At 45.5% G+C, this 22,609-nt stretch overlaps 1 protein-coding gene across 2 annotated transcripts in view; it reads left to right on the top strand.

Moving 5' to 3' along the window:
- SEL1L3 (SEL1L family member 3) overlaps positions 1 to 22,609 on the top strand; it is a 117,946-nt gene that overhangs the window by 58,884 nt on the left and 36,453 nt on the right. For both annotated transcript variants that reach the window (XM_050790674.1, XM_050790673.1), the window contains exons 10-14: positions 1,469 to 1,680; positions 3,764 to 3,943; positions 15,690 to 15,809; positions 18,253 to 18,393; positions 22,352 to 22,414. In XM_050790674.1, the coding sequence (XP_050646631.1) occupies positions 1,469 to 1,680; positions 3,764 to 3,943; positions 15,690 to 15,809; positions 18,253 to 18,393; positions 22,352 to 22,414 (716 nt within the window). The remainder of the gene's footprint in view (positions 1 to 1,468; positions 1,681 to 3,763; positions 3,944 to 15,689; positions 15,810 to 18,252; positions 18,394 to 22,351; positions 22,415 to 22,609) is intronic.

A 22,609-nucleotide genomic window follows, 5' to 3' on the forward strand; every position in this document is an offset into this window, starting at 1 on the left:
TTAACTTAACATTTAAATCAACATTATTTACATGTACATTTACATTTAACTCACATCCTAAGTTAAATATAAGTCTTCAGTTAAAAGTTAAGTCTTAAGTTAAATGTAAATAGTATCTTTGTAATCCTATATGGCCTTTTGTAACATAGCATCTAGCATAGTGCTTTGCACATAATAGAAAGTAAACATTCGTTGGCTGAATTAACAAGAGATGTGAATAATGAAGATAGACTTTAGAAGATTCTAACAGGACATCTAGGGCCATAAAACTTGCTTGTTTGGGCTTAAATGATGATCAGCTTATAGATTCGTGGGAGAATTATGTAAAAGGAAGCATCATATAGCAGTTTGTAAACAAGTCTCTATCCGCGTGGTAAGGTACCTATTAAGGCAACTGACTGTTCATTGAGGGTACGTGCATCAGGGTGACTGTGAACTCTGGCTTTAGTGACCTTCAAAGTGGGTCTCACAGATTGGCTCTGCCTCTTGCCAGCCTTTGTAACTTTAGACAAGTTATTCTTCTCCAGGCCTCAGTCTCCTCATGTGAAAAATGGGGATGCTGGAAATAGTACCGACCTTATAAAAGTGTACCAATTAAATGACATAATTTACATAAGACACGTAACCCAGTACTTGGCCTGCTGTAAGCTCTCAATAAAAGTTGACACATTCTTTTTATTTGGAGATCCATGAGAAAAACTGGGGACAAAAGATGTCTAGAAAGCATCTAAATATAAGGTTCTTTTGCTCAACTTTTTAGAGCAGTGCCTAGGAACTGTTTGTGAGATAAAACACAATCTTCTTTTTTTTTTTTGAGACGGAGTATCGCTCTGTCGCCCAGGCTGGAGTGCAGTGGCCGGATCTCAGCTCACTGCAAGCTCCGCCTCCTGGGTTCGCACCATTCTCCTGCCTCAGCCTCCCGAGTAGCTGGGACTACAGGCGCCCGCCACCTCGCCTGGCCAGGTTTTTTTTGTATTTTTTAGTAGAGACGGGGTTTCACCGTGTTAGCCAGGATGGTCTCGATCTCCTGACCTCGTGATCCGCCCGTCTTGGCCTCCCAAAGTGCTGGGATTACAGGCTTGAGCCACCGCGCCCGGCCAAACACAATCTTCTTTAGGGAGCCTTAGAAGGGGAAAAAGTCTCTCTGGAAGTTTCAGTGGTCCTGGTTTGGTGATGAGTTACACTGAGGAAATTACTCTCTTGAGGCAATTTCTGAGCTATATACAGCACATCATTTCCCCAGGATACTAGGCTGTCATTTAGTGCCAAAGAAAAGCTATTTACAGAATGACACCATGGCATCCCCAAAGAGTTTAATTTACCTCCCTAGAAGGTGGTATATTTTGAGGCACTGCAGGACCAACCATATCAATAACTCAGGTGCTTTAGTTGGCTTTTCCTCTTTTTCTAAAGCCATGACAATCCCATGGTAATTAATTGTGTGTGCTCTGAATTGTGTTATTTACAGTGCCAAGGAACCAGAATGAATCTGTATTAGAAATCGGTGGGAAGATATTTGAGAAGGCTGTAAAGAGACTCTCTAGCGTTGATGGTCTTCACCAAATTAGCTCTGTCGTCCCCTTTCTGATGGATTCCAGCTGCTGTGGATACCATAAAGCATCCTACTACCTCGCAGTCTTTTATGAGACTGGATTAAATGTTCCTCGGGATCAGCTGCAGGTAGAGTATTTCATTGCTCCATTAACATCAGTCACCTGCGTTATATTTGCAGCGCAATGCACGCATGCCCCTGGTAGAACTGGACATGTTGCAGCTCCTTGGAGTCCTTTAAAAATCTTTACACTCAAGATAAATGTCCTGGGGCTGTGTTAAATACAGGATCCTTTCCTTTCAGTGAGTGAAAAAGGGCACTTCATCCATTTCTAGACAAGGCCTTGAGGGGATGATTGGTGTACCAGCTAAGGAACAGTGTCAGGGCTTGCCAGAACACCAGTTCTTCAAGAACAGGTGCTTCTTACCAAATTCTTTTGATTACTCTGGCTGGGGACTGTTATCCATTATCCCACATCACTTTTTAGCTAAGTGAAGTCACTTGGACCCTGAAGCAAAGTATTGCTGCATCCAGCAGTCTGTCATCAAAATAAACGCCATACCAGACGGCTTCATTTCTGGTTTTGAATCCAAATTTATTATGCAACTTGCCTAACATTTAGAATTACATTTTCATAGTGCATTAGTCAGGGTTCTCCAGTGAAATAGAACCAATAGGATTAGATATATATAGGAAGAGGTTTCTTACGAACAATTGGCTCATGCAACTATGGAGGCTGAGAAGTCCCACGGTCTGCCGTCTGCAAGCTGAGGGCCAGGAAAGCCAGTAGTGTAATTCCAGTGTAAGCCTGAAGGCCTGAGAATCAGGAGAGATGATGCCATAAATTCCAGTCCGAGGGCAGGAAAAAAAAAAAAAAAAAACGAAACAAAACAAAAAAACACATGATGTCTTCCTGCCTCAAGTAGGCAGTCAGGCAGGCAGAGAGCAAAAAGGGACCAATTTCTCTTTCCTCTGCCTTTTTGTCCTATGGAAGCCCTCAAGAGATCGGATGATGCCCACTCACAGTGGAGAGGGCTGTCTGCGTAGTTCACCTCACCAGTTCAAATATTCATCTCATCTGGAAACACTCTCGCAGACACATCCAGAAATGATGTTTCATCTGGGTACCCGATGGCACAGTCGAGTTGACACACAAAATGAACCATCGCAATAAGTACTGCTAAATGTTCCCTGATTGCTTTTCGTTTTCAGATTTGCATAGGTGATTGTGTATCCGTGGTTAGGGAGGCTCAGACTGTTGAGATGTGCCCAAATGGTTCCATGTTCCCTTCCAGTGATTTGCTTATGATACCTCTGGCTTACAGATGCTCCTGAATGACAGCATGTTTTCCTGAGCCCCAGAAGCAGTCCCCACAAGGGTGGAATAACGAGAACAGTCTAGTCCCATCTCTGCCACAAAGTGGCTGGTTGACCATGGACAATCAACTTCCCCTTTCTGGGCCCCTCTTTTGCTATGAAATGAGGTGGTCAGACCAGTCAATCTCCAAAGACCCTTCCAGCACAAACATTCTGAGAGTGTGAGGATGGGACATGGGCCTGCCATCCAGACCCTGTGTCCATCGATGACATCGCTGAAACAGAACAGGGGACTTAGGACAGTTGGTTGGTGCCCAAAATAGTGCTACAATAGAAGTAACGAAAGATCCCTGTTTGTACCAGGAAGAGGCAAAAGTCAGGGCGTTTTAAGCTGTTTAACGTTAGGAAGGGCAGCTAGCTGGAAATCTGTAAACCAATAGAAAGCTGGATTGGCTTTTTTCCTAAAGATTCATTTCATTTTATTATTTTTTTGAAAAAGCAAGTTAAATCCCAGCACTTTGAGGGACCAAGGCAGGTGGATCATGAGATCAGGAGATCGAGACCATCCTGACTAACACGGTGAAACCCTGTCTCTACTAAAAATTAGCTGGGCATGGTGGTGGGCGCCTGTAGTTTCAGCTACTCGGGAGGCTGAGGCAGGAGAATAGCTTGAACCCAAGAGGCGGAGCTTGCAGTGAGCCGAGACTGCACCACTGCACTCCAGCCTGGGCGACAGAGCGAGACTCTGTCTCAAAAAAAAAAAAAAAAAAAGTTAACATATTTCTGGAATGGCTAGGATTGTATATAGGAATTGGGCCTGATGACCTCTCAGTGTTAGGATTTTATGACCCTATCTACAATCTCATGAACACTTTGTAAATTTCTTCCTAACAGGGCATGTTGTATAGTTTGGTTGGAGGCCAGGGGAGTGAGAGGCTGTCGTCAATGAATCTTGGGTACAAACACTACCAGGGTATTGACAACTACCCCCTGGACTGGGAACTGTCGTATGCCTACTACAGCAATATTGCTACCAAGACACCCCTTGACCAGCACACGCTGCAAGGAGATCAGGTATGAGAGAGAAAAAAGGTTGGGAATGGTTATGGGCCTGTTTACCTGCTTTCATGGAGTGTCTGCACCTGTGGCTGCTTTCGTCGTTGGCCTTCAGAGGATGAACATAATCGAATGGAGAGAGGAGTTTTCTTGCGCTCTCCAATTCCTGTTTCCTGGCTGTGTTCTCAGGACGAATGCAGGGGCAGCCCTACATTTATGCATGAAAAGCTTTTCATTCTTGAGAGGACCGGTATGTGAAGAGTCCATTTGGCCTTGGCCAGATTTTGATTTTGCAAAAAAGAAACATAGGTGTCTTGTCTTTGTGCCAATACCCTATGAGATGCTGAGGTCTGAAGATGTTAGGTGGGATTGGGTCAAATTGAGTGAAGGCAGGAAGCTGTAAGGGCTCTTTTCAATGTGTGATGAGCAAGCAATGTCTACAGTGGAGACAGGCAAGCTTCCTACCCAGCTATGTTCCCCCTGCTGGGTGCTTGAGAAATGTCTGGCCCCATGCCATGAGGCTTATTACCCCAGTGCTCCCAGGTGACTGACAACAGGATGTGATGATTAAAGACTCCACCCTATCCCAGATGAAGGACTAGATGAGGGACACTAACTTCAGCCCCCAGTTTTGCAGGCTCCCAAATATTATTGATTCATTGGACAAAACAATCAGTGACTCGCATCTCCCAAAAGACCATAATGTATTACATTAGACCAACTGATGGTTTGTTTCGAGACTTCTTTTGGAAGACAGGGAATAATAGGGTCCAACTAAAAGGTGATAACTAAGAATAAAAGAAAGCTGCCCTTTGATACAGATCTGCATCGAATAATGGTAGACAAAGAAGTGGTTGCTTCTTATAAGTAGTTGTGTTTTTTTTTGTTTTGTTTTGTTTTTTTGAGACAGAGTCTCATTCTATCCCCCAGGCTGGAATGCAGTGGCATGATCACAGCTCACTGCAACCTCCATCTCCGGGGTTCAAGTGATTCTCATGCCTCAGCCTCCTGAGTGGCTGGGATTATAGGTTTCTGCCACCACGCCCGGCTAATTTTTTGTGTTTTCTGTAGAGACAGGGTTTCACCATGTTGGCCAGGCCGGTCTTGAACTCCTGGCCTCAGGTGATCCGCATGCCTCAGCCTCCCCAAGTGCTGGGATTACTGGCGTGAGCCATCATGCCTGGCGAGTGCCATAAACTCATGATTTGCACCTGCTTAGTGAGCAGCTCTGAGAGATAGGCCTAGCCAGGTTAGGATTGTTGAATTTTAGGCTGAGTGGCTGACTGGGAACCAGACCACTGGTCCCCAGCTCTGCCCCTGGATTGAGCTCAGAAATCGTCAATGCAGAAAATGCAAGCTTTGATGTTTAGGAATGGTTGGTTTCTGGAAAAGAAATCGAGAGTGACTACTGGGTGGTTACGAAGTAAATGACTTGAAGATATATGCTGTCAGTAAATGTTGAACATGAGTCAAGCTTTAAAACACCAAAAGGCTGTCTATATAGATATTCTAATTCCTTTAGAAAATCATGATTCCTTCTGAACAAACTTACACACCCTTATAATATATACGTGTATTTTCTGTCTGTGTAATTTAACCTCAATTTACAGGAATAGATTTATTAATTGATGAAGTTTTTTTTAAAAAAAGAATTGTTCTAGAACAATTTGCACGAAGTCAAGCCAAAAAAAAATTGCTTTTTTTTTTTTTTAACTAAGCCTGGATGTCTTAATAATGTTCTACATGTGTATGTTATACTTTTAAGAATTCAAATTCAGCATAAATTAGCAAACAGGAAATGGTATGTTGCTAACAAGCTCCTTTTCTTTTGAAGATTTGGCATGTGAAATGTTATGATTACGAAAGAAAACGTTTAATTGGTCAGAACCAGAGGAGATGAATAGAAAAGATCCGTCTTGCAGCTGAAAAGTCGCCTGATTAAGAATCACAGATAGGAATTATACAGTTAGAAGAGTTGTGTCATAGCTCATTTTCTTAAGAATGTGTAATTAATGGCTTCTTAAGAATTTAAGCCGGTGTCATACGTTGATTTAAATGTCCTTTTGTTGAGAAATCTATTAATTCACCAGCGTAATGTAGTAAATGAGAAGACAGAGAAAGCCAGACCTCTAATTAACAAACCAAGGACCCATCAATAACTGCTTTCTTGGTTTTTGCTTCATTCTCTCTTTTATGTAACTCGTGGTTCACATCATTTCATCTTTATTAGTGTTCTCCCTTCACATCGCTTTCTTTATGGTTTAGTGGGACTCTGCTTCAGGCTAGACAGAAGGAAGATGGCTAGTGCTTCTGTTTGTTTCTGCGGCTTAATTACAAATGATTAGTCCTCACATTCTGCCCCCTGCTCAAAAGCTGCTCTTCCTCAAGGTTTGGTTGCCAGTCTTCTGTTCTCTCTCTGCATTTTCTGGACAGAGATCTCATCTACACCTGTGGTTTCAGCTACCCTCCACATATGATAATTCTCAGACCTTAATCTCCGGCTGTTTTCTTGCAAATCCCCATCTGCCGTCATTGTTACATACTGCAAAAGAAACACATCCCTCCTCATCTCCATTCCCTGCAAACACCTCAGCAGATGGCATGGTTGTTCATGCTAGAACCTGGGGAGTCATCTTGGATCCGCCATCATCCCACCAGTCAACAACCCCCAACAGCTTTCCATGCCGCTTTTTCTCTCCTCCCCACGTGCAGCCCTGCTGCTGCCTGAATTTGTTGCTCATCACCTCCCCTCTGAGCTCCTCCAACAGCGGATGGGCTGAATTGTGTCCTGCCAAAATCCGTATGTTGAGGTTCCAATTCCCAGTACCTCAAAATGGAACCATACTCGGAAATCAGATCTCTAAAGAGTTGATTAAGTTAAAATGAGGCTGTTAGGGTGGACCTCTAATCCAGTAGGACTGATGTCCCTATAAAAAGAGATTAGAGGCCAGGTATGGTGGGCCACCCCTGTAATCCCAGCACTTTGGGAGGACGAGGCTGGCAGATCACTTGAGACCAGGAGTTTAAGACCAGTCTGGGCAACATAGTGAGACCCCATCTCTACTAAAAATACAAAAACTAGTCAGGCATGGTGGTGTGCATCTGTCATCCCAGCTACTCAGGAGGCTGAGGCACGAGAGTCGCTTGAACCCAGGAGGCGGAGGCTGTAGTGAGCCGAGATCACACCACTGCACTCCAGCCTGGGCTACAGAGCAAGACTCTGTCTCAGACACAACAACAAGGTGAGATTAGGACACAGGCAACACAGAGGGATGACCACGTGAGGATGCAGAAAATGACGGCCATCTGCAAGCCAAGGAGGGGGGTCTCAGAAGAAACCAAGCCTTCCAACACCTTCATCAGGAACTTCCAGCCTCTAGGACTATGAGAAAATTTCTAAGTCACCCAGGCTGTGGATCTTTGTTATGGCAGCCCTAGCAGATGGAGAGTTCTCCTCCCCGGTCTTCCGGTCTGTCTTTCTTTCTTTTTTTTTTTTTTTTGAGACAAAGTCTCACTCTATCACCCAGGCTGAAGTGCAGTGGCATGATCTCGGCTCACTGCAACCTCCACCTCCTGGGTTCAAGCGATCCTCCTGCCTCAGGCTCAGGAGTAGCTGAGACTACAGGCATGTGCCACCACGCCCAGCTAATTTTTGTATTTTTAGCAAAGATGGGGTTTCACCATGTTGGCCAGCTGGTCTTGATTTTCTGACCTCAGGTGATCCGCCCACCTTGGCCTCCCAAAGTCCTGGGATTACAGGTGTGAGCCACCTCCCCCCAGCCATCCTGGTCTTTCTGTCACCAGCCTTCCCATCCTCTTCCTCAGGCCAAGTGCACCACCGCACACTGGAATCACCTGGGGGCTTACAGAACATCTCTGCACGGAATCCACCATGAAGAGTCTCATGAAAGTGACGTGGGGTGTGGCCTAGGCACATGCATATGATATGCGGATACATGTATGTGTGTATTTTAAAATAAGCCTGCTGGTCAGCAGGCTTTAACTCTGCAGTATCAGAGGTGAACTTCTGAGCTGCCCATTCTAGAGATGTTGATTTTATAAATTGGCAACAACAACAACAACAAAATACAGTCCTCAGGGAATTGTACCCTGCAGCCAGGGTTGAGAAGTACTCACCCGAAAGAGTAAGTCTAGCTCATCGGATGCCATATGAGGCGTTCTTTGATCTGGTTCCTTGCTACCTCCCCAACCAAACTCGCAACACCGAACTTTTGGTCAGGCCTGGCTGTTCCCACCTCCTGACCTTGCCTGTCTGCTCACTGGTTTGCTTGCTCCATGCCCCTCCCCGTTTCCTTCTGACTCTTCCCACTTCGATTCTTGCTCAGATGTCACTCCCTCTGGAATCCTTCCTGGGACTCTCCTTGCTGTGCCACCGTCACACCTAGGCACATCTCTCCCATTGCTCCCACGCTGGGTGTTGTGTGCAGGGGGACAGAGCTGGGTCCCAAGTAGGCTGTGAGCTGCCCGAGGCAGGGACGTCATCTGTTCACCTCTGTGTCCCAGGGCCCAGCACTGTGCCTGACACATAGTTGGTGCTCAGTGTTTACTGATGGAAAGATGGCTAGAAGTGGGTGCAGAGGTCACCCAGTGGTGAACAGAAAGTCACTGCAGTGTCTTGATGCTGGTGCTTTTCGAGGGGACCCATGTTTCGTTGTTGACAGCAGGTACTCAGAGCCCTTGCCACGAGCCCCTGCCTCTCTTGCATGCAGCACCACCATCGTATGTGACACCCATATTTGGGGAATCTTGGCTGTTTGCTTCCCTGACTCTCCACCCTTACAGCTGCTATTTCCCCTTCCGACTTACCAATCTCTAAAGTGTTAAATTTCTACAAAGAAAACACACGCACTATTGGGAGCCGAACATTATAGCTGATTTTAAACACGCTAGGAGGCAGGTTCCTCGTGGTGGTCCTGCCAGGCCCTGAGGTGGGAGGTTGAAGTGCATGCTCCGCAACTGCCTGTTCCTCCAGCTGAGCCTGCTCCTGAGTTCCCAGGGGTGCTGGTGGAACTGTTCTATTCCACAACTTCGGGGAAGGCAGAGGCTTCTGGAAAATGTGGGGCTGCTGAGAGGCTTTGCTCCCCAGCTGCAAAAACTAGAAGGTTTTTTTTTGGTCTTTCTTTCTTCCTTCTTTTATCTCTCTCCCTCTCTTGTCCTCACCTGCCCTCCTTCTCTTTCTCTCTTTCCCACCTCCTTTCTTTCTTCTATTCCTCTTTCTCCTCCCTCTCCTCTTTCTCTCTCCACTACTTGTCTATTCCCCTGTCTTTCCCTTTCTTCCTCTCTCTTTCCTCTTCCTACCCCCTCTTCTCTCTCCCTCTTTCTTCTTTCTCTCATTGCCTCTCTTTCTTTCCCTGTCCTTCCCACGTCATTTTCCTGGATCTTCTTCTTCTTCTTCCTCTTCCTCTTCTTCTTCTTCTTCCTCTTCCTCTTCCTCTTCCTCTTCCTCTTCCTCTTCCTCTTCCTCTTCCTCTTCTTCTTCTTCTTCTTCTTCTTCTTCTTCTTCTTCTTCTTCTTCTTCTTCTTCTTCTTCTTCTTCTTCTTCCTCCTCTTCTTCTTCCGCTTCTGCTTCTGCCTCTTCTTCTCCTCCTCCTCCTCCTTCTCCTTCTACTTTCTTCTTCTTTCTTCTTCTTTTTTTTGTCTTTATGCTCTGTTGGACTTGAAAGGAAATATTGTCCAACAAACACAGACCTTACTGTATTTTTTTTTTTTTTGAGATAGAGTCCCTCTGTAGTGCAGTGGTGTGATCCCGGCTCCCTGCAACCTCCACCTCCCGGGCTCAGGCCTCAGCCTCCCAGATAGCTGGGACTACAGGTGAGCACCACCATGCCTGGCTAATTTTGGGCGTTTTTAGTAGAGATGGGCCACATTGGCCAGGCTAACCTCGAACTCCTGACCTCAAGTGATCTGCCCGCCTCGGCCTCCCAAAGTGCTGGGATTATAGGTGTGAGCACCTGGCCACACTTACTGTATTGATTAAGGTTTTCTTTATTTTTTAAAATGTTACACACACACACACACACAATGTTTTTTTCTTTAATTTGAGACAGGGTTTTGCTATGTTGCCCAGGCTGGTCTCAAACTCCTGGGCTCAAGTGTATGCCTGCCTCAGCCTCCCAAACTGCTAGGATTACAGGCATGAGCCACTGCACCCTGGCCTTCACCTTTCCTGAAGCTGACGACACACAGACAGGATATGTTGTGAACACTGCCCTCTGTGGCCTGCAGGCTGACTGGAATGAAAGGCGTGTCAGCATCCCCGGGACAGTGTGGAGCCTTCTCTAGGGCTTGGTCCCAGATGGTCTGAAGATTGCCTTGTCTCCTGACACTGGGCCTCCTGTGACTTGGTCAGCAGTATTAAGATAAGAACTTCTGAGCTGCTCATTCTGGAGATGTGGATTTTATAAAACGGCAACAACCATCACAATGAAAACCCAGAAGCCACGGAGGATCCCAGAGCTGGTCAGGTTGGGACGCTTGGTGCCTGCCAGTGTCCACCAGCTCTGTCTCTACCCCACACACTGCCTAGTGTTATTTCTTTTTTTTTTTTTTTTTCCCCTAGTCCACAGCTTCTTCTCGGCTTTTCCTGCCCACAAAACCGTTTGAATGAATGGACAACTGAACACCATTCTTTTAAAGGTCGTTCCTGCCTCAGAAGTCTTTGTATTAATAGGTGGTCTGCTTTCACAGAAGGCCTCAGGAATGTGACCACGATGTGATGCTGGTTGCTATTGTAGTGACCCCAGAACTATGGAGAAGGCAACCCCCGCCTCGGGGGCAGGCAGCGTGTGGTGGCTCCACGGCCAGATTTGCCTGGGTTCAAGTCCTGGGTCTGCAACTCACTGGGTGTGAACTCTTGGATCATTCTGCTCACCTCTGTGTCTGTTTCTCACCCGTCTCACAGCATGGTGGTCTGCACCTGCCATGTTGTTACAGAACAAATAAATCAATCCAGTACAGCCAAGCACACAGGATGAGCTCCCTAAACTGTTTCTGGCCCCAACACTCCCTCCCCCAGTTCGAGTCCTTCTGTTTTCTAAAGCATAAAATTCTCTTAGATCTTTTTCCCCACAGCCTAAGGCTTTGAGTTGTACTAAACTGCAAATGCCAACAGGGTTAACGTTCTAAACAACAATTAGCCATTTACACTTTAGTGTGAGTTAAGGTCCTAAAAAATGATGAGTTGTCATTTACTGAGAGTGTGCCATGACCCAGGCACTCTGCTAAGCTCTTTCACAATCTCCTTTTAAAAGAAATATTTTATTTTACATTCCGGGGTACATGTGCAGGACGTACAGGTTGTTACACAGGTAAACGTGTGCCATGGTGGTTTGCTGCACCTGTCAACCCATCATCTAGGTATTAAGCCCAGCATACACTCACTATTTTTGCTGATCCTCTCCCTCCCCTGACGCCCCAAGAGGTCCCAGTGTGTTTTGTTCCCCTCCCTGTGTCCATGTGTTCTCATTGTTCAGCTCCCACTTGTAAGTGAGAACATGCAGTGTTTCGTTTTCTGTTCCTGTGTTAGTTTGGTGAGGATTATGGCTTCCAGCTCCATCCATGTCCCTTCAAAGGACATGATCTCATTCCTTTTTTTGGCTGCACAATATTTCATCGTGTGTATGTACCACATTTTCTTTATCCAGTCTGTCATTGATGAGCATTTGCGTTGATTCCTTGTCTTTGCTATCCCTACAGTGAACATATGCACACATGTATCTTCGTAATAGAATGATTTATATTCCTTTGAATATATACCCAGTAATGGGATTGCTGGGTCAAATGTTATTTCTGGTTCTAGGTCTTTGAGGAATCGTCACACTGTCTTCCACAATGGTGAAACTAGTTTACATTCCCACCAACAGTATAAAAGTATTCCTATCTCTCCACAGCCTCACCAGCATCTGTTGTTTCTTGACTTGTTAGTAATCATTCTGACTGGCGTGGTCTGAATTCTAACTCACCACTATTTACCCAGCATGAGATGGTATCTCATTGTGGTTTTGATTTACATTTCTCTAATGACCAGGGATATTGAGCTCTTTTTATCCTACGGTTGTTGGCTGCATAAATGCCTTCTTTTGAGAAGTGTCTGTTCATGTCCTTTGCCCACTTTTAAATGAAGTAGTTTGGTTTTTTTTTTTTCTTGTAAATTTGTTTAAGTTCCTTGTAGACTCTGGATATTAGACCTTTGTCAGACAGGTAAGTTGCAAAAATGTTTTCCCATTCTGTAGGTTGGTTGTTTGCTCTGATGATAGTTTCTTTTGCTGTGCAGAAGCTGTTTAGTTTAATTCATCCCATTTTTTAATGTTTGCTTTTGTTGCAATTGCTTTCGACATTTTCACATGAAATCTTTGTCTATGCTTATGTCCTGAGTGCTATTACCTAGATTTTCTTCTAGAGTTTTTGTAGTTTTGGGTTTTATATTTAAGTATTTAGTCCATCTTGAGTGAATTTTTGTATAAGGAAGGGGTCCATTTTCAGTTTTCTGCATATAGCTAGCCATTTCTCCTAGCACCATTTATTAAATAGGGAATCCTTTCTCCACTGCTTGCTTTTGTCAGACAAACAATCTCATTTAATCCTCAAGCAACCTTATGAGGTCAGAAATTGCCCAAAGTCATACAGCAAATGAGTAGTGGAGCCTAGATTTGAACCTAGGTCATTCTAGCTCTTTGCACAGTGAAAAAGCATGGCTCGTAGGTTGAGTGCCTTTGATGTAGCAGATGCCATGCTAAACTCCATTTCATGGATGCAGAAACTGAGTCTCAGATAAAGTAACCAGCCCAAGGCCTAAGGTAGATAGTGGTGAGTTAAAATTTAGATCCCCTCCCTCTGATATGAAAAATGGTGCTCTTAATGGTCCCACCCTGCTGCGAAGCTCAGTGACTCCAGCAGGGAGGTGGGGCAGGGCTAGGTTAGGACACAGAAACAAAAGGCAAACGTTTGAGCCCAGGAGTTCAAGACCAGCCTGAGCAACATGGCGAAACCCCATCTCTACAAAAAATACAAAAAAATAGCTAGACTTGGTGGAGCATGCCTGTGGTCCCAGCTACTCAGGAGGCTGAAGTGGGAGGATCAGTTGAGCTCAGGGAGGTCAAGCCTGCAGCGAGCCATGATCGTGCCACTGCAATCCAGTCTGGGTGACAGAGTGAGACCTTGTCTCAGAATAAAGGACAAACGTGTTTCTTCTTCACAGTCACCATTTATGTCACCACCCAGATACATGAGTATTTCTCACGATGGTAAGGCTGGGTAAAAGGTGTGGGCCCCGCAACCAGCCGGCTTGGATTTGACTCCTCAATTTGAAGAACTGTCTGATGTTGGGCTTGTTACTTAACCTCTCCGGGCCTCCGTGTCCACATATGTGAAATGAGGATATTGACGGTGACTGTCTTATCAAGTTGCAAAGATTTGATGAGTCAATCCGGGCAAAACAATTAGGACAGTGCTTGGCACATCATCCATGATGGTTCTTATGATATATTATCACTGCCAGAAACACCTAAAAATATCAATCACTGCGGGGAAGGAACTGTGTCTTCATGAGTTATGTCTTTTATTCAAGGAGGAAACAAAACAAGGAGAAAAAGAAAAACAACCAAAACAAAACAAAATATTAAGAGTACCTTTCATATCAGACTGAGGGGATCCGAATTCTAACTTACCACTAACTACCTGTGGGCCTTGGGCCAGTTACTTTATCTGAGTCTCAGTTTCTGCATCCATAAGTGGAGTTTAGCAAGGCACCTGCTGCATCAAAGGCACCCAATCTTTTGGCCATTCTTTTTTACAGTGCAATAAGCTAGAAAGGCCTAGGTTCAAATCTAGGCTCCACTACTCATTTGCTAATCAGATGAACAGAAAGCTTCCAGCTGAGAACTCCTTATCAGGGCAGCTCAGGTTTCAGCACAATTCCAGACTCACCGCCCAGGACAGTGCCCCTTGGAGTTTAAGCTGAAACACCCGCTCATGGGGTGCCCTCCATACACACTGGCCATAAGCTTGGCCAAGCATAGACCAGATAGAGTGGTCTGTGCCCAGACTGGATTTCAGGGCCTTCTCACTAGAGGGCGACATCCTGTGGGAGCACCAGAGAGCTGTGTCTTTGGAGTCAAGCCAACCTGGCAAGGCCAGCTCTATAGTGTCACCTGGAGTTCATGGTTTCACCCTCTGAGTCTGTTTCTTGGCCTGTAAACTGGGGGCAGTGATACCTGGATGGAAGCTTTATTATGAGGATTAAGTGGAAGAAAAAAAGAAAACACATGTCTTAAACACTGAGTATATAGTTGGTTTCAATAAAAGGTAGTGGCTGTCGTTATTCTAAGTGTTACTGTTAACTTGGTGGCCTCCTCAGGTTAGCTATCCAGCAGGAATGGCTACCGGCTGGGTTTTGAGCCTAGCACAATCCCCAAGTCTCAGCCCCCAAGTCCCCCTGGAAGGGACTCCTGACTTCACGAGGCCAGTAGAGGAGGCAGCTGAGAGACTTTCTGAGGAACAGGGCTGCAGACTAGAGTTTATGAGTTTTTGACTCTCAGTACCTTTTTTTTTTTTTTTTTTTTTTTGAGACTGAGTCTTGCTCTGTCCCCCAGGCTAGAGTGCAGTGGTGTGATCTTGGCTCACTGCAAACTCTGCCTCCAGGGTTCAAGCGATTCTCGTGCCTCAGCCTCTCAAGTAGCTGGGATTAGAGGTGTGTATCACCACACCCATTAAATTTTGTATTTTTAGTAGAGACAGGGTTTCACCACATTGGCCAGGCTGGTCTCGAACTCCTGACCTCAAGTGATCCTCCTGCCTCAGCCTCCCAAAGTGCTCAGTACTCTTCTTAATTAACTAACAAAGAAAATCAGGACTGGCTCCTTCTTCTCTGGGGCTTCTTTTCCAAACTAGTGCAGACCCAATTTTTTCACCATCTGCCTGTGGCATGCTTTGGGCATGGGGAGCCCTCTCTATCCCCTCATGGCACCGTTAGAGCGACTTCATTATGTATAAAGAGAGACCATGGAACAACAGGACTGGATTTTTAATAAACAGTGAAAGTTTATACATCAAAATGAATTTTATCTTCTTCAAAGGAGTCAGATACCTGGGAGGCTGTGTGCAAATTCTAAACATTTTGTGAACTTTCCCTTTGGGTTCTTCTTTAAAGCCTCTAGCACATTTTTTCTCGCATCCTCAGAGTTAACATGCCCTCTTCTTTTCAGGGTAGATTTAATTTTTGGAAATAGCCAAAAGATATTTGAAGCAGAACCTGTGAAATAAAAAGAGGTTAGTCATGCAGGATAGCAATACGTTAGAATCAAAAATAAGGTTATACTTAGAAAATATTGATTTGCCTTTTTGATGCTGCATGTATATAATCTGGCTCTGAAATCATTGGCACAAAGTGGACTTCCAAACAAGCCTGAGCAATAGAAGTAGATGTGGAAATAATTTCGGCTTCCCAAGGCAAATACTTTGATAGGAACAAACAACCAGTTAGATATAAAAGATGTGATACATTCCTTTAAAAAGAATTTGACCTTATATCATTATAGGCACACCTCATATTTCAATTATTTATATAGTTTTTCTTGAGCAATTGCTGGTTTAAGAATAATGTCATGTCTTTTGCATGCTTATATCATTTGGATATTTCCTTCCTTCCTTCCTTCCTTCCTTCCTTCCTTCCTTCCTTCCTTCCTTCCTTCCTTCCTTCCTTCCTTCCTTCCTTCCTTCCTTCCCTCCCTCCCTCCTTCCTTCTCAGGCGTATGTTGAAACAATTAGACTAAAAGATGATGAAATACTCAAGGTACAAACCAAAGAAGATGGAGACGTCTTTATGTGGTTGAAGCATGAAGCTACCCGAGGCAATGCAGCAGCTCAGGTAAAAATGCAGGCTACTGTCTTAGAGATTCTATCCGCCATGATAGACTGGGTTATACCGTGGTAATGAAACATCTCAAACCTCAGTGGCTTAAAACAATACCACTATTTCTCACTCACACTACATGTCCAATAGAGGTTGTCAGGGGCAGGCCATAGTTGTCACAATCCCTTAAGAGCCCAAGCTGACAGAGATTTCCAAAACCATTGCAGTCAAGCCATGGCCATAGCACCCTACCAACTGGCTAACCGCTTCTGCCCAGAAGTGGGATATTTCACTGGCCAATGTAAATCGCGTGGCCCCTCTTGACTTCAAGTTCTGCCACTCACCCAGAAGGAGGGAAAGCCACAATATTTATGACCAGCCCTAAAGACTACCATCAGGTACCCGGGAGGCGGAGCTTGCAGTGAGCTGAGATCACGCCACAGTACTCCAGCCTGGGCGACAGAGCGAGACTCCGTCTCAAAAAAAAAAAAAAAAAGAAAAGAAAAGACTACCATCAGGTGCATTGATGCATCCATCAGATAGAAAAACATGATGCACCCTGGGGTGCAGGGGAAATTAGGTGTCCAGAAGACCACGAACTCAGCTAGAAGAGCAATAGAAAGTCATTTATGGCTTGTTGGACCACAAGGATCAACCTTGTCTCTTGAACATCTCTTCTCTTTGGATGGACTTTTAGGAGGTACGAGAAAGGGCAGACGGCTGGGGAAACACCCTCTCTGCTTCCCTGCTTTGATTTCACTATGAAGAGGAGCCCTTCGTGGGAGCCTATGAACGCTGATTGCACTGGGAGGAAGCCTCCTTCCCACAGGAAGGATTTAACTTGGGCTTAATGCTCCCTGTGAATGCAGCAGCGTCGGGAAGAGCTTCTGGGGCTGCTAAGGAGGCTGAAGCCCAGAGATGGGAAAGGGAAAGAAAAAAGAAAGAAGTCACAGGCATTGACAGAGCAGACAGTACAGGGGCTTTTTTTTTTTTTTTTAGAGTCAGGGTCTCACTCTGTTGGGCAGGCTGGAGCGCAGTGGCATGATCATAGCTCACTGCAGCCTCAAAGTCCTGGGCTCAAGGGATCCTCTAGCCTCAGCCTCCCGAGTAGCTGGACTATAGGCATGTGCCACCATGCCGTGCCTTGCTAATTTTTAAATATTTTGTAGAGATGGGATCTTGCTATGTTGCCCAGACTGGTCTTGAACTCCCAGCCTCAAGCAATTCTCCTGCTTAGGCCTCTCAAAGTGCAGGAATTAAGGCCCACCACACGTGGCCCAAGAGGCTCTTTTGTAACAGGTCTCCCGCCTCTCTATAGGGGTCTTCACCACATTTCAGGAAATACTTTGCTGGAAGTTATAAGTATTGGGGAGGAAAAGGGAAGAGAATGAGATGAGAAGAGAAGCAGAAAGAAGGAAAGACAACAAGCGACCCATGTGGGACTGGAATGTTAACACACATGGCTCTGGCCCCGTTCCTGGGCATCTGTCCCCAGCCTGCAGTCTCTGTAGTACAGGAAGGATATACAAATACGGGAATGTATACAAAATAGTATGGCCTGGCACGGTGGCTCACACCTGTAATCCCAGCACTTTGGGGGGCCAAGGCGAGTGGATCACCTGAGGTCAGGAGTTCAAGACAAGCCCGGCCAACATGGAGAAACCCCGTCTCTACTAAAAATACAAAAATTAGCCAGGTGTGGTGGCTGTGCCTGTAATCCCAGCTACTCGGGAGGCTGAGGCAGGAAAATTGCTTGAACCTGGGAGGTAGAAGTTGCACTGAGCCAAGATCCTGCCACTGCACTCCAGCCTGGGAATGACTGTGCCAGAGCCATTTCCTGGGTATGCCAGAGCTTGCATTAACTTTTTTAACAATAGGCACTTCTTCCTTCCTGTGTTCACTAAGTCTTTGTTGAGCAGCTTCTATGACCTGTTGAGCTCTGCTGGGTAAAGGGGCCAAGGAACAGGGGCAAAGATAAGTAACATCTTGAGGTTCCTCCCTCCCAAGAGCTTCCAGCCTCCAGTCTGATGGTGGACACAGCCATGTAGACAAATGATAAAAGATCAATGCTATAGAAGGATGCCCTAATGATACAGATGTGCAGAGACCTCCATGCCAATCACATGCCAAAAGAAAGGGCAATATCTCCCAAAAGAGTGCCATTTGAGGAGTTTGATTCTTGACGAAGTTCCAGCTAGCTCTGGTCCTGGGTACAGTAAATACACACACACACACAGACACACACGAACCATTCATTTCTGGCTTGCATTAAGGGCTTGTATTTACCTAAGTCCACGTTCATGGCTCTGGCCTCCAGTTGGAAGACAAAGTATATCTAGCTAATCCTTGGTTCTCAATTGAAAACATTGTAAAATAGGTTTGCCCTCCCACCTTTCAAAGTCTTGTGTTAAGCATTACACAGGAAAAGTCATTGTTCTAAATTGCTATTGTCTTTAAGCAACGATTGGCCCAGATGCTGTTCTGGGGGCAGCAAGGTGTGGCCAAGAATCCCGAAGCAGCAATTGAGTGGTATGCCAAGGGCGCCCTGGAGACGGAGGATCCTGCGTTAATCTATGACTATGCCATTGTGCTATTCAAGGTAAGAATCACTTAATTTGTGCTGAAATTGTGCAATTCTTATCAGACTCCTGAGCAGTTTCCTGTGGGCGGGCCGGCAAACAGGGAGTCGATAATTGGAGAAACTTAGTATATGCTCCTGTCACTCTTGATGGAAAGGGATGTTGGCTAAAAAGGCAGAGTCAGAAGCAATTCCCTGTTCTCATTTTTAATCATTAGTCTTATGTTTGGCACCTGGATTCTCTGTGCTTTTGCAAGAATCGTGGCAGTCTGGAGGAGATACCCGTATTTTATCGATTGGCACTCAGCTGCCAGCCCCCACAGGCACTGCAAGTTTGCCACCAGGCAGAGTTCTCTTTTAATTACAGCTTAAACATAGTGTGTAATTGGGCTGGATCCCAACAATCCTGCTGATGAAAATAAAGATCTTGGTTTTAAGCCAACAGGAGAGGGGTGGGAAGAGCCTAGCAGACAAGCATTAAAGTCCCACCTCTGTAACCGTCAGGTATGTCCTTGGAGTCACCTCATCTCATGGGACAGTGGCAATGACCACAGATTGAATGAGATCATAGGACCAATGGACTTTGGGGACTGTAAAATGCCGAGTTCTTTATACAAAATAGTATGGCCTGGCATGGTGGCTCACGCCTGTAATCCCAGCACTTTGGAAGGCCAAGGCAGGTGGATCTCCTGAGGTCAGGAGTTCAAGACAAGCCTGGCCAACATGGTGAAACCCCGTCTCTACTAAAAATACAAAAATTAGCCAGGTGTGGTGGCTGTGCCTGTAATCCCAGCAACTTGGGAGGTTGAGGCAGGAAAATTGATTGAACCTGGGAGGCAGAGGTTGCACTGAGCCAAGATCCTGCCACTGCACTCCAGCCTGGGCGAGAGAGCCAGAATCCATCTCAGGAAAAAAAAAAAAAAAAAAAAAAAAAAAAAAAATTAGTAATAGTTCACACTGACTGAGTGGTTGTTACCTGCTTTGCACGGACTAATGCATTAAATCCTTACAACCGACTTACAAGGGTGATACCTTGGTGTATTATGGCCGCTCTCCATTTATATGGAGACAAAGGCACAGAAAGGTTTCGTAACTTGCCCAAGGTCACCCAACTGGTACATTTCTGACTTGGAACTGCGATCTAGGAAGTCTGGCTTCACAGTCTGTGTTCATCCTCCCCAAGCACAGAGACATCAATTCATCAATCTTAGAAAAGTAAAAAGCTTTGGCTTTGGTAAGGAAATTCTCAGACTTATGTCCATACCCAAAGAAAGCAGCTGCCCCCAAAAAGCAAGGATCTTCAAACAAGGCCAGGCCCATCTCCAGAACACGGCTGTGGCCACTCCGAAATTAACAACCATGGCTGTGGCTGCATTTCTAACCCCCCCTACCCTATCAAAGCCTGAAAACCTATTGGTTGTTGTGTTTTCCAAATTGAGGTCTCAGACCTTCTCTTTCCAGTTGTCAAATCAACATGGAAATGCTTTGAATCTGAGCCATGTGCCAATGCCTTCATGTATCTGTTCAATAAGCAACCATTCCATTCAGGGCTGACCCAATGCCAGGCTCTGGGCTACATGGAGGGACATATGGATGCATGAGTCACGTCCCTGACCTCAGGGAGCTCATACACAGAGAGGAAGGCAGAAGACCGACATCAGTAGGCACAGAGGAGCAGCACCTGTCCACCAGAGTGGAGTCCAAAGATGAAGGCACAAATCAGACGTTATCTCTGCCCACCAAGATCCCACAATCTACAGGGAGAGGCAAATCCAGAAATAAATGACTCTGGGAGTGACATAATGCCTTCTCTGGGTTTGCTTTCTCACACCTGCAGGCTTTTTTGCAGAGAGGTGGGGTTCTGCATTCTTGCTAAGTTTTCTCTGGGTGGGAGGAAGGAAGCCCTTTATTAGCAGCTCAGGGAAGATTTCCGCCTCTGGCTAGAAGATCTCCCCAAGTGTATTCTGTGTGAAAGAACCCCACGCTGAAAATGGGCTTTCCATATGCAAAGAACAGTAAGTGTATTTGGCTGTGTGGGGGCATCGGGCTTGTATGCAAAGATGGTACCAAGATGGTGGCTGTGGTTCATTCCAGGTAGTCGAGTCCGTCTTATCTCGCATCCACATGAGGATAAAGCTTTGACTTTGACAGCAGCAGCTGTCCTCCATCCATTCACTCAGTGGGTAGTTACTGAGTACTTACGATGTACCAGGCTTCCCAATTCCTCTCATTTAATAACTTCCAATACTACTCAGATTCGTGTAGAGTACATCGTCTTTGTGCAAGAAAAGTTATCCCAGTTTGGACTCGATAGCGGGTACAGTGTAAACATCCCTGTCCTAGAGTGTGGGGGTTGTCATTGCAGCTCTAACTGTGAGGCTTGGGCTAAGTCAACCGCTCTGGGCCCCTGTTTTATTTCTTCAAAACAAAAAAGAGTTGGAGAAGATAGACTTATTATACTTCAACCAGGCGCTAACGTTCTGTGATTCTGGTCTTTCTGATGCTTTTCCAGAAGTCCAGAAAGCTCGTCTCCTCCCCGTCCAGTTACTCCAAGTGTCCTTCTATGTCCTTTTCCCTCTCCTCTTCCTCCCTAATTAAATGAAGCAGTGGTGCCATTCTGAAAAATATTTTCATCTTCCACTTTGCTTCAGTTCATTGGTTTTATTAAATAAGCCAGTTAAAGTCGAGTAGAAACTTGGCATATGTAATTTAACCTTTAGTTGGATTCACAGTTTTATTTGGGGTCCTGAAAGACAGCCAGTCGAGTATATCCTGCATGGTTCCCAGATCCTACAAGGAGGCTATGAACTGAAATAGGCAGAAGAAAATAGAGAGTGGCAGTTACCAGCTTGGATTCTGGAGTCCACCCGTCTGGATTCAAATTCTGCCCGCATTTCCCATTGTGTGACTAAGGGCACATTTCTCAGATGAGAATATAATAGCAGCACCTCAGGTGGGGTCAATGAAGCACTTAGACAGTGCTTGGCCAAAGTTAATTAACACAGGAATGGTAACTAGTGCTGTTTCCGTTTACTATAGAGCTAAGCGTCTAAATAGCGTTTGTAGGTGTGTTTGTTGCAAAACCCTCTCACATTCAAATCACAGGCGATCCTGTCAACTGTTGTCTGAGTCCAGGAGGACCCCATGTGGCACATGGGGATTGGGGGTATCAGTAATTCTAAGTGAGTTTGGAAGCAGCAGTGGTTTACAGCCACCTCCTCCCCCTTGCCTGGCTATCTTTGCTTTCAGATCTACGCCAAGAGATACTCAAGGACCTCCTTCCATTCTACCCTTGAGCCCACCATCTCCCCAGTGGTCCTCCAGACATCTCAGTGTGTTCCACAGAGTTTCTCTCTTGTGACAAGAACCCCAAAGCCCGTGTCTCTCTGTTGTGGACAAACCACCTCCCCTGGAACATCTTGATTTTGCTGGAAGAACCTTGTTAGTTTCTGTTAGTTACCTCTGAGGCAACCGATTCTGCTGCGTTCTATCTTCTGTGGAGCCGGTTCTTGAGCTGATTCTGGAGCAACAATGTTCCACCCCGGAGACCCCAGCCAGCACTGATGAAGGCTGCAAGCGACAGCCTGGTAACTCCTGACTGTCCAACACAGATAAAGTGCTTTATCTGGCTGGCAAATTAGGTAGTCCCCAGAGGAAAGCATCCAGGATGGCCAAACCCATTTAACCTGATTCATAGCTTCCCCCAACAGTACCTGTGGATTGACAGGGTTGCAGTTGACACAGGGATTACTGCTAAGCTGCAAAGTTGAGGTTTGTTGCCTGTGCTCCACAAATATAAGTGAAATAATAATGATGATGATGATGAAACAGCACTGCCTATAGAAATCCCTAAGCTTGGGTTTAAATGAAGAAAGTTAGGGTTTTATGTTTAAGTATTTTATATTCAACACTAATGTGTCTGTATGTGTGCAGTCTGGTTTTATTTTCTTTGTAATCGTCACTGTTTATCAATGTTTAGGGTCAAGGAGTAAAAAAGAACAGACGGCTTGCCTTAGAGCTGATGAAGAAAGCAGCTTCCAAGGTAACACGTGCATATTATCAAAGGGAAACAGTTCCACCACACACACCCACACACTCTCGCACGTCTAAAAAAAGGAAATGGCCAGCCTCTTCCTACAAAGCCCTAAGGTGGAAATGGGGTGGTGAGCGGTTGGTCGCAGGCACGGCACCCCCACTGCAGTGATTAGTCACTTTTTAGTTACAATACATACAGAAA

Source organism: Macaca thibetana, chromosome 5 (genome assembly GCF_024542745.1).
Source record: "Macaca thibetana thibetana isolate TM-01 chromosome 5, ASM2454274v1, whole genome shotgun sequence".
Classification (NCBI taxonomy): domain Eukaryota; kingdom Metazoa; phylum Chordata; class Mammalia; order Primates; family Cercopithecidae; genus Macaca; species Macaca thibetana.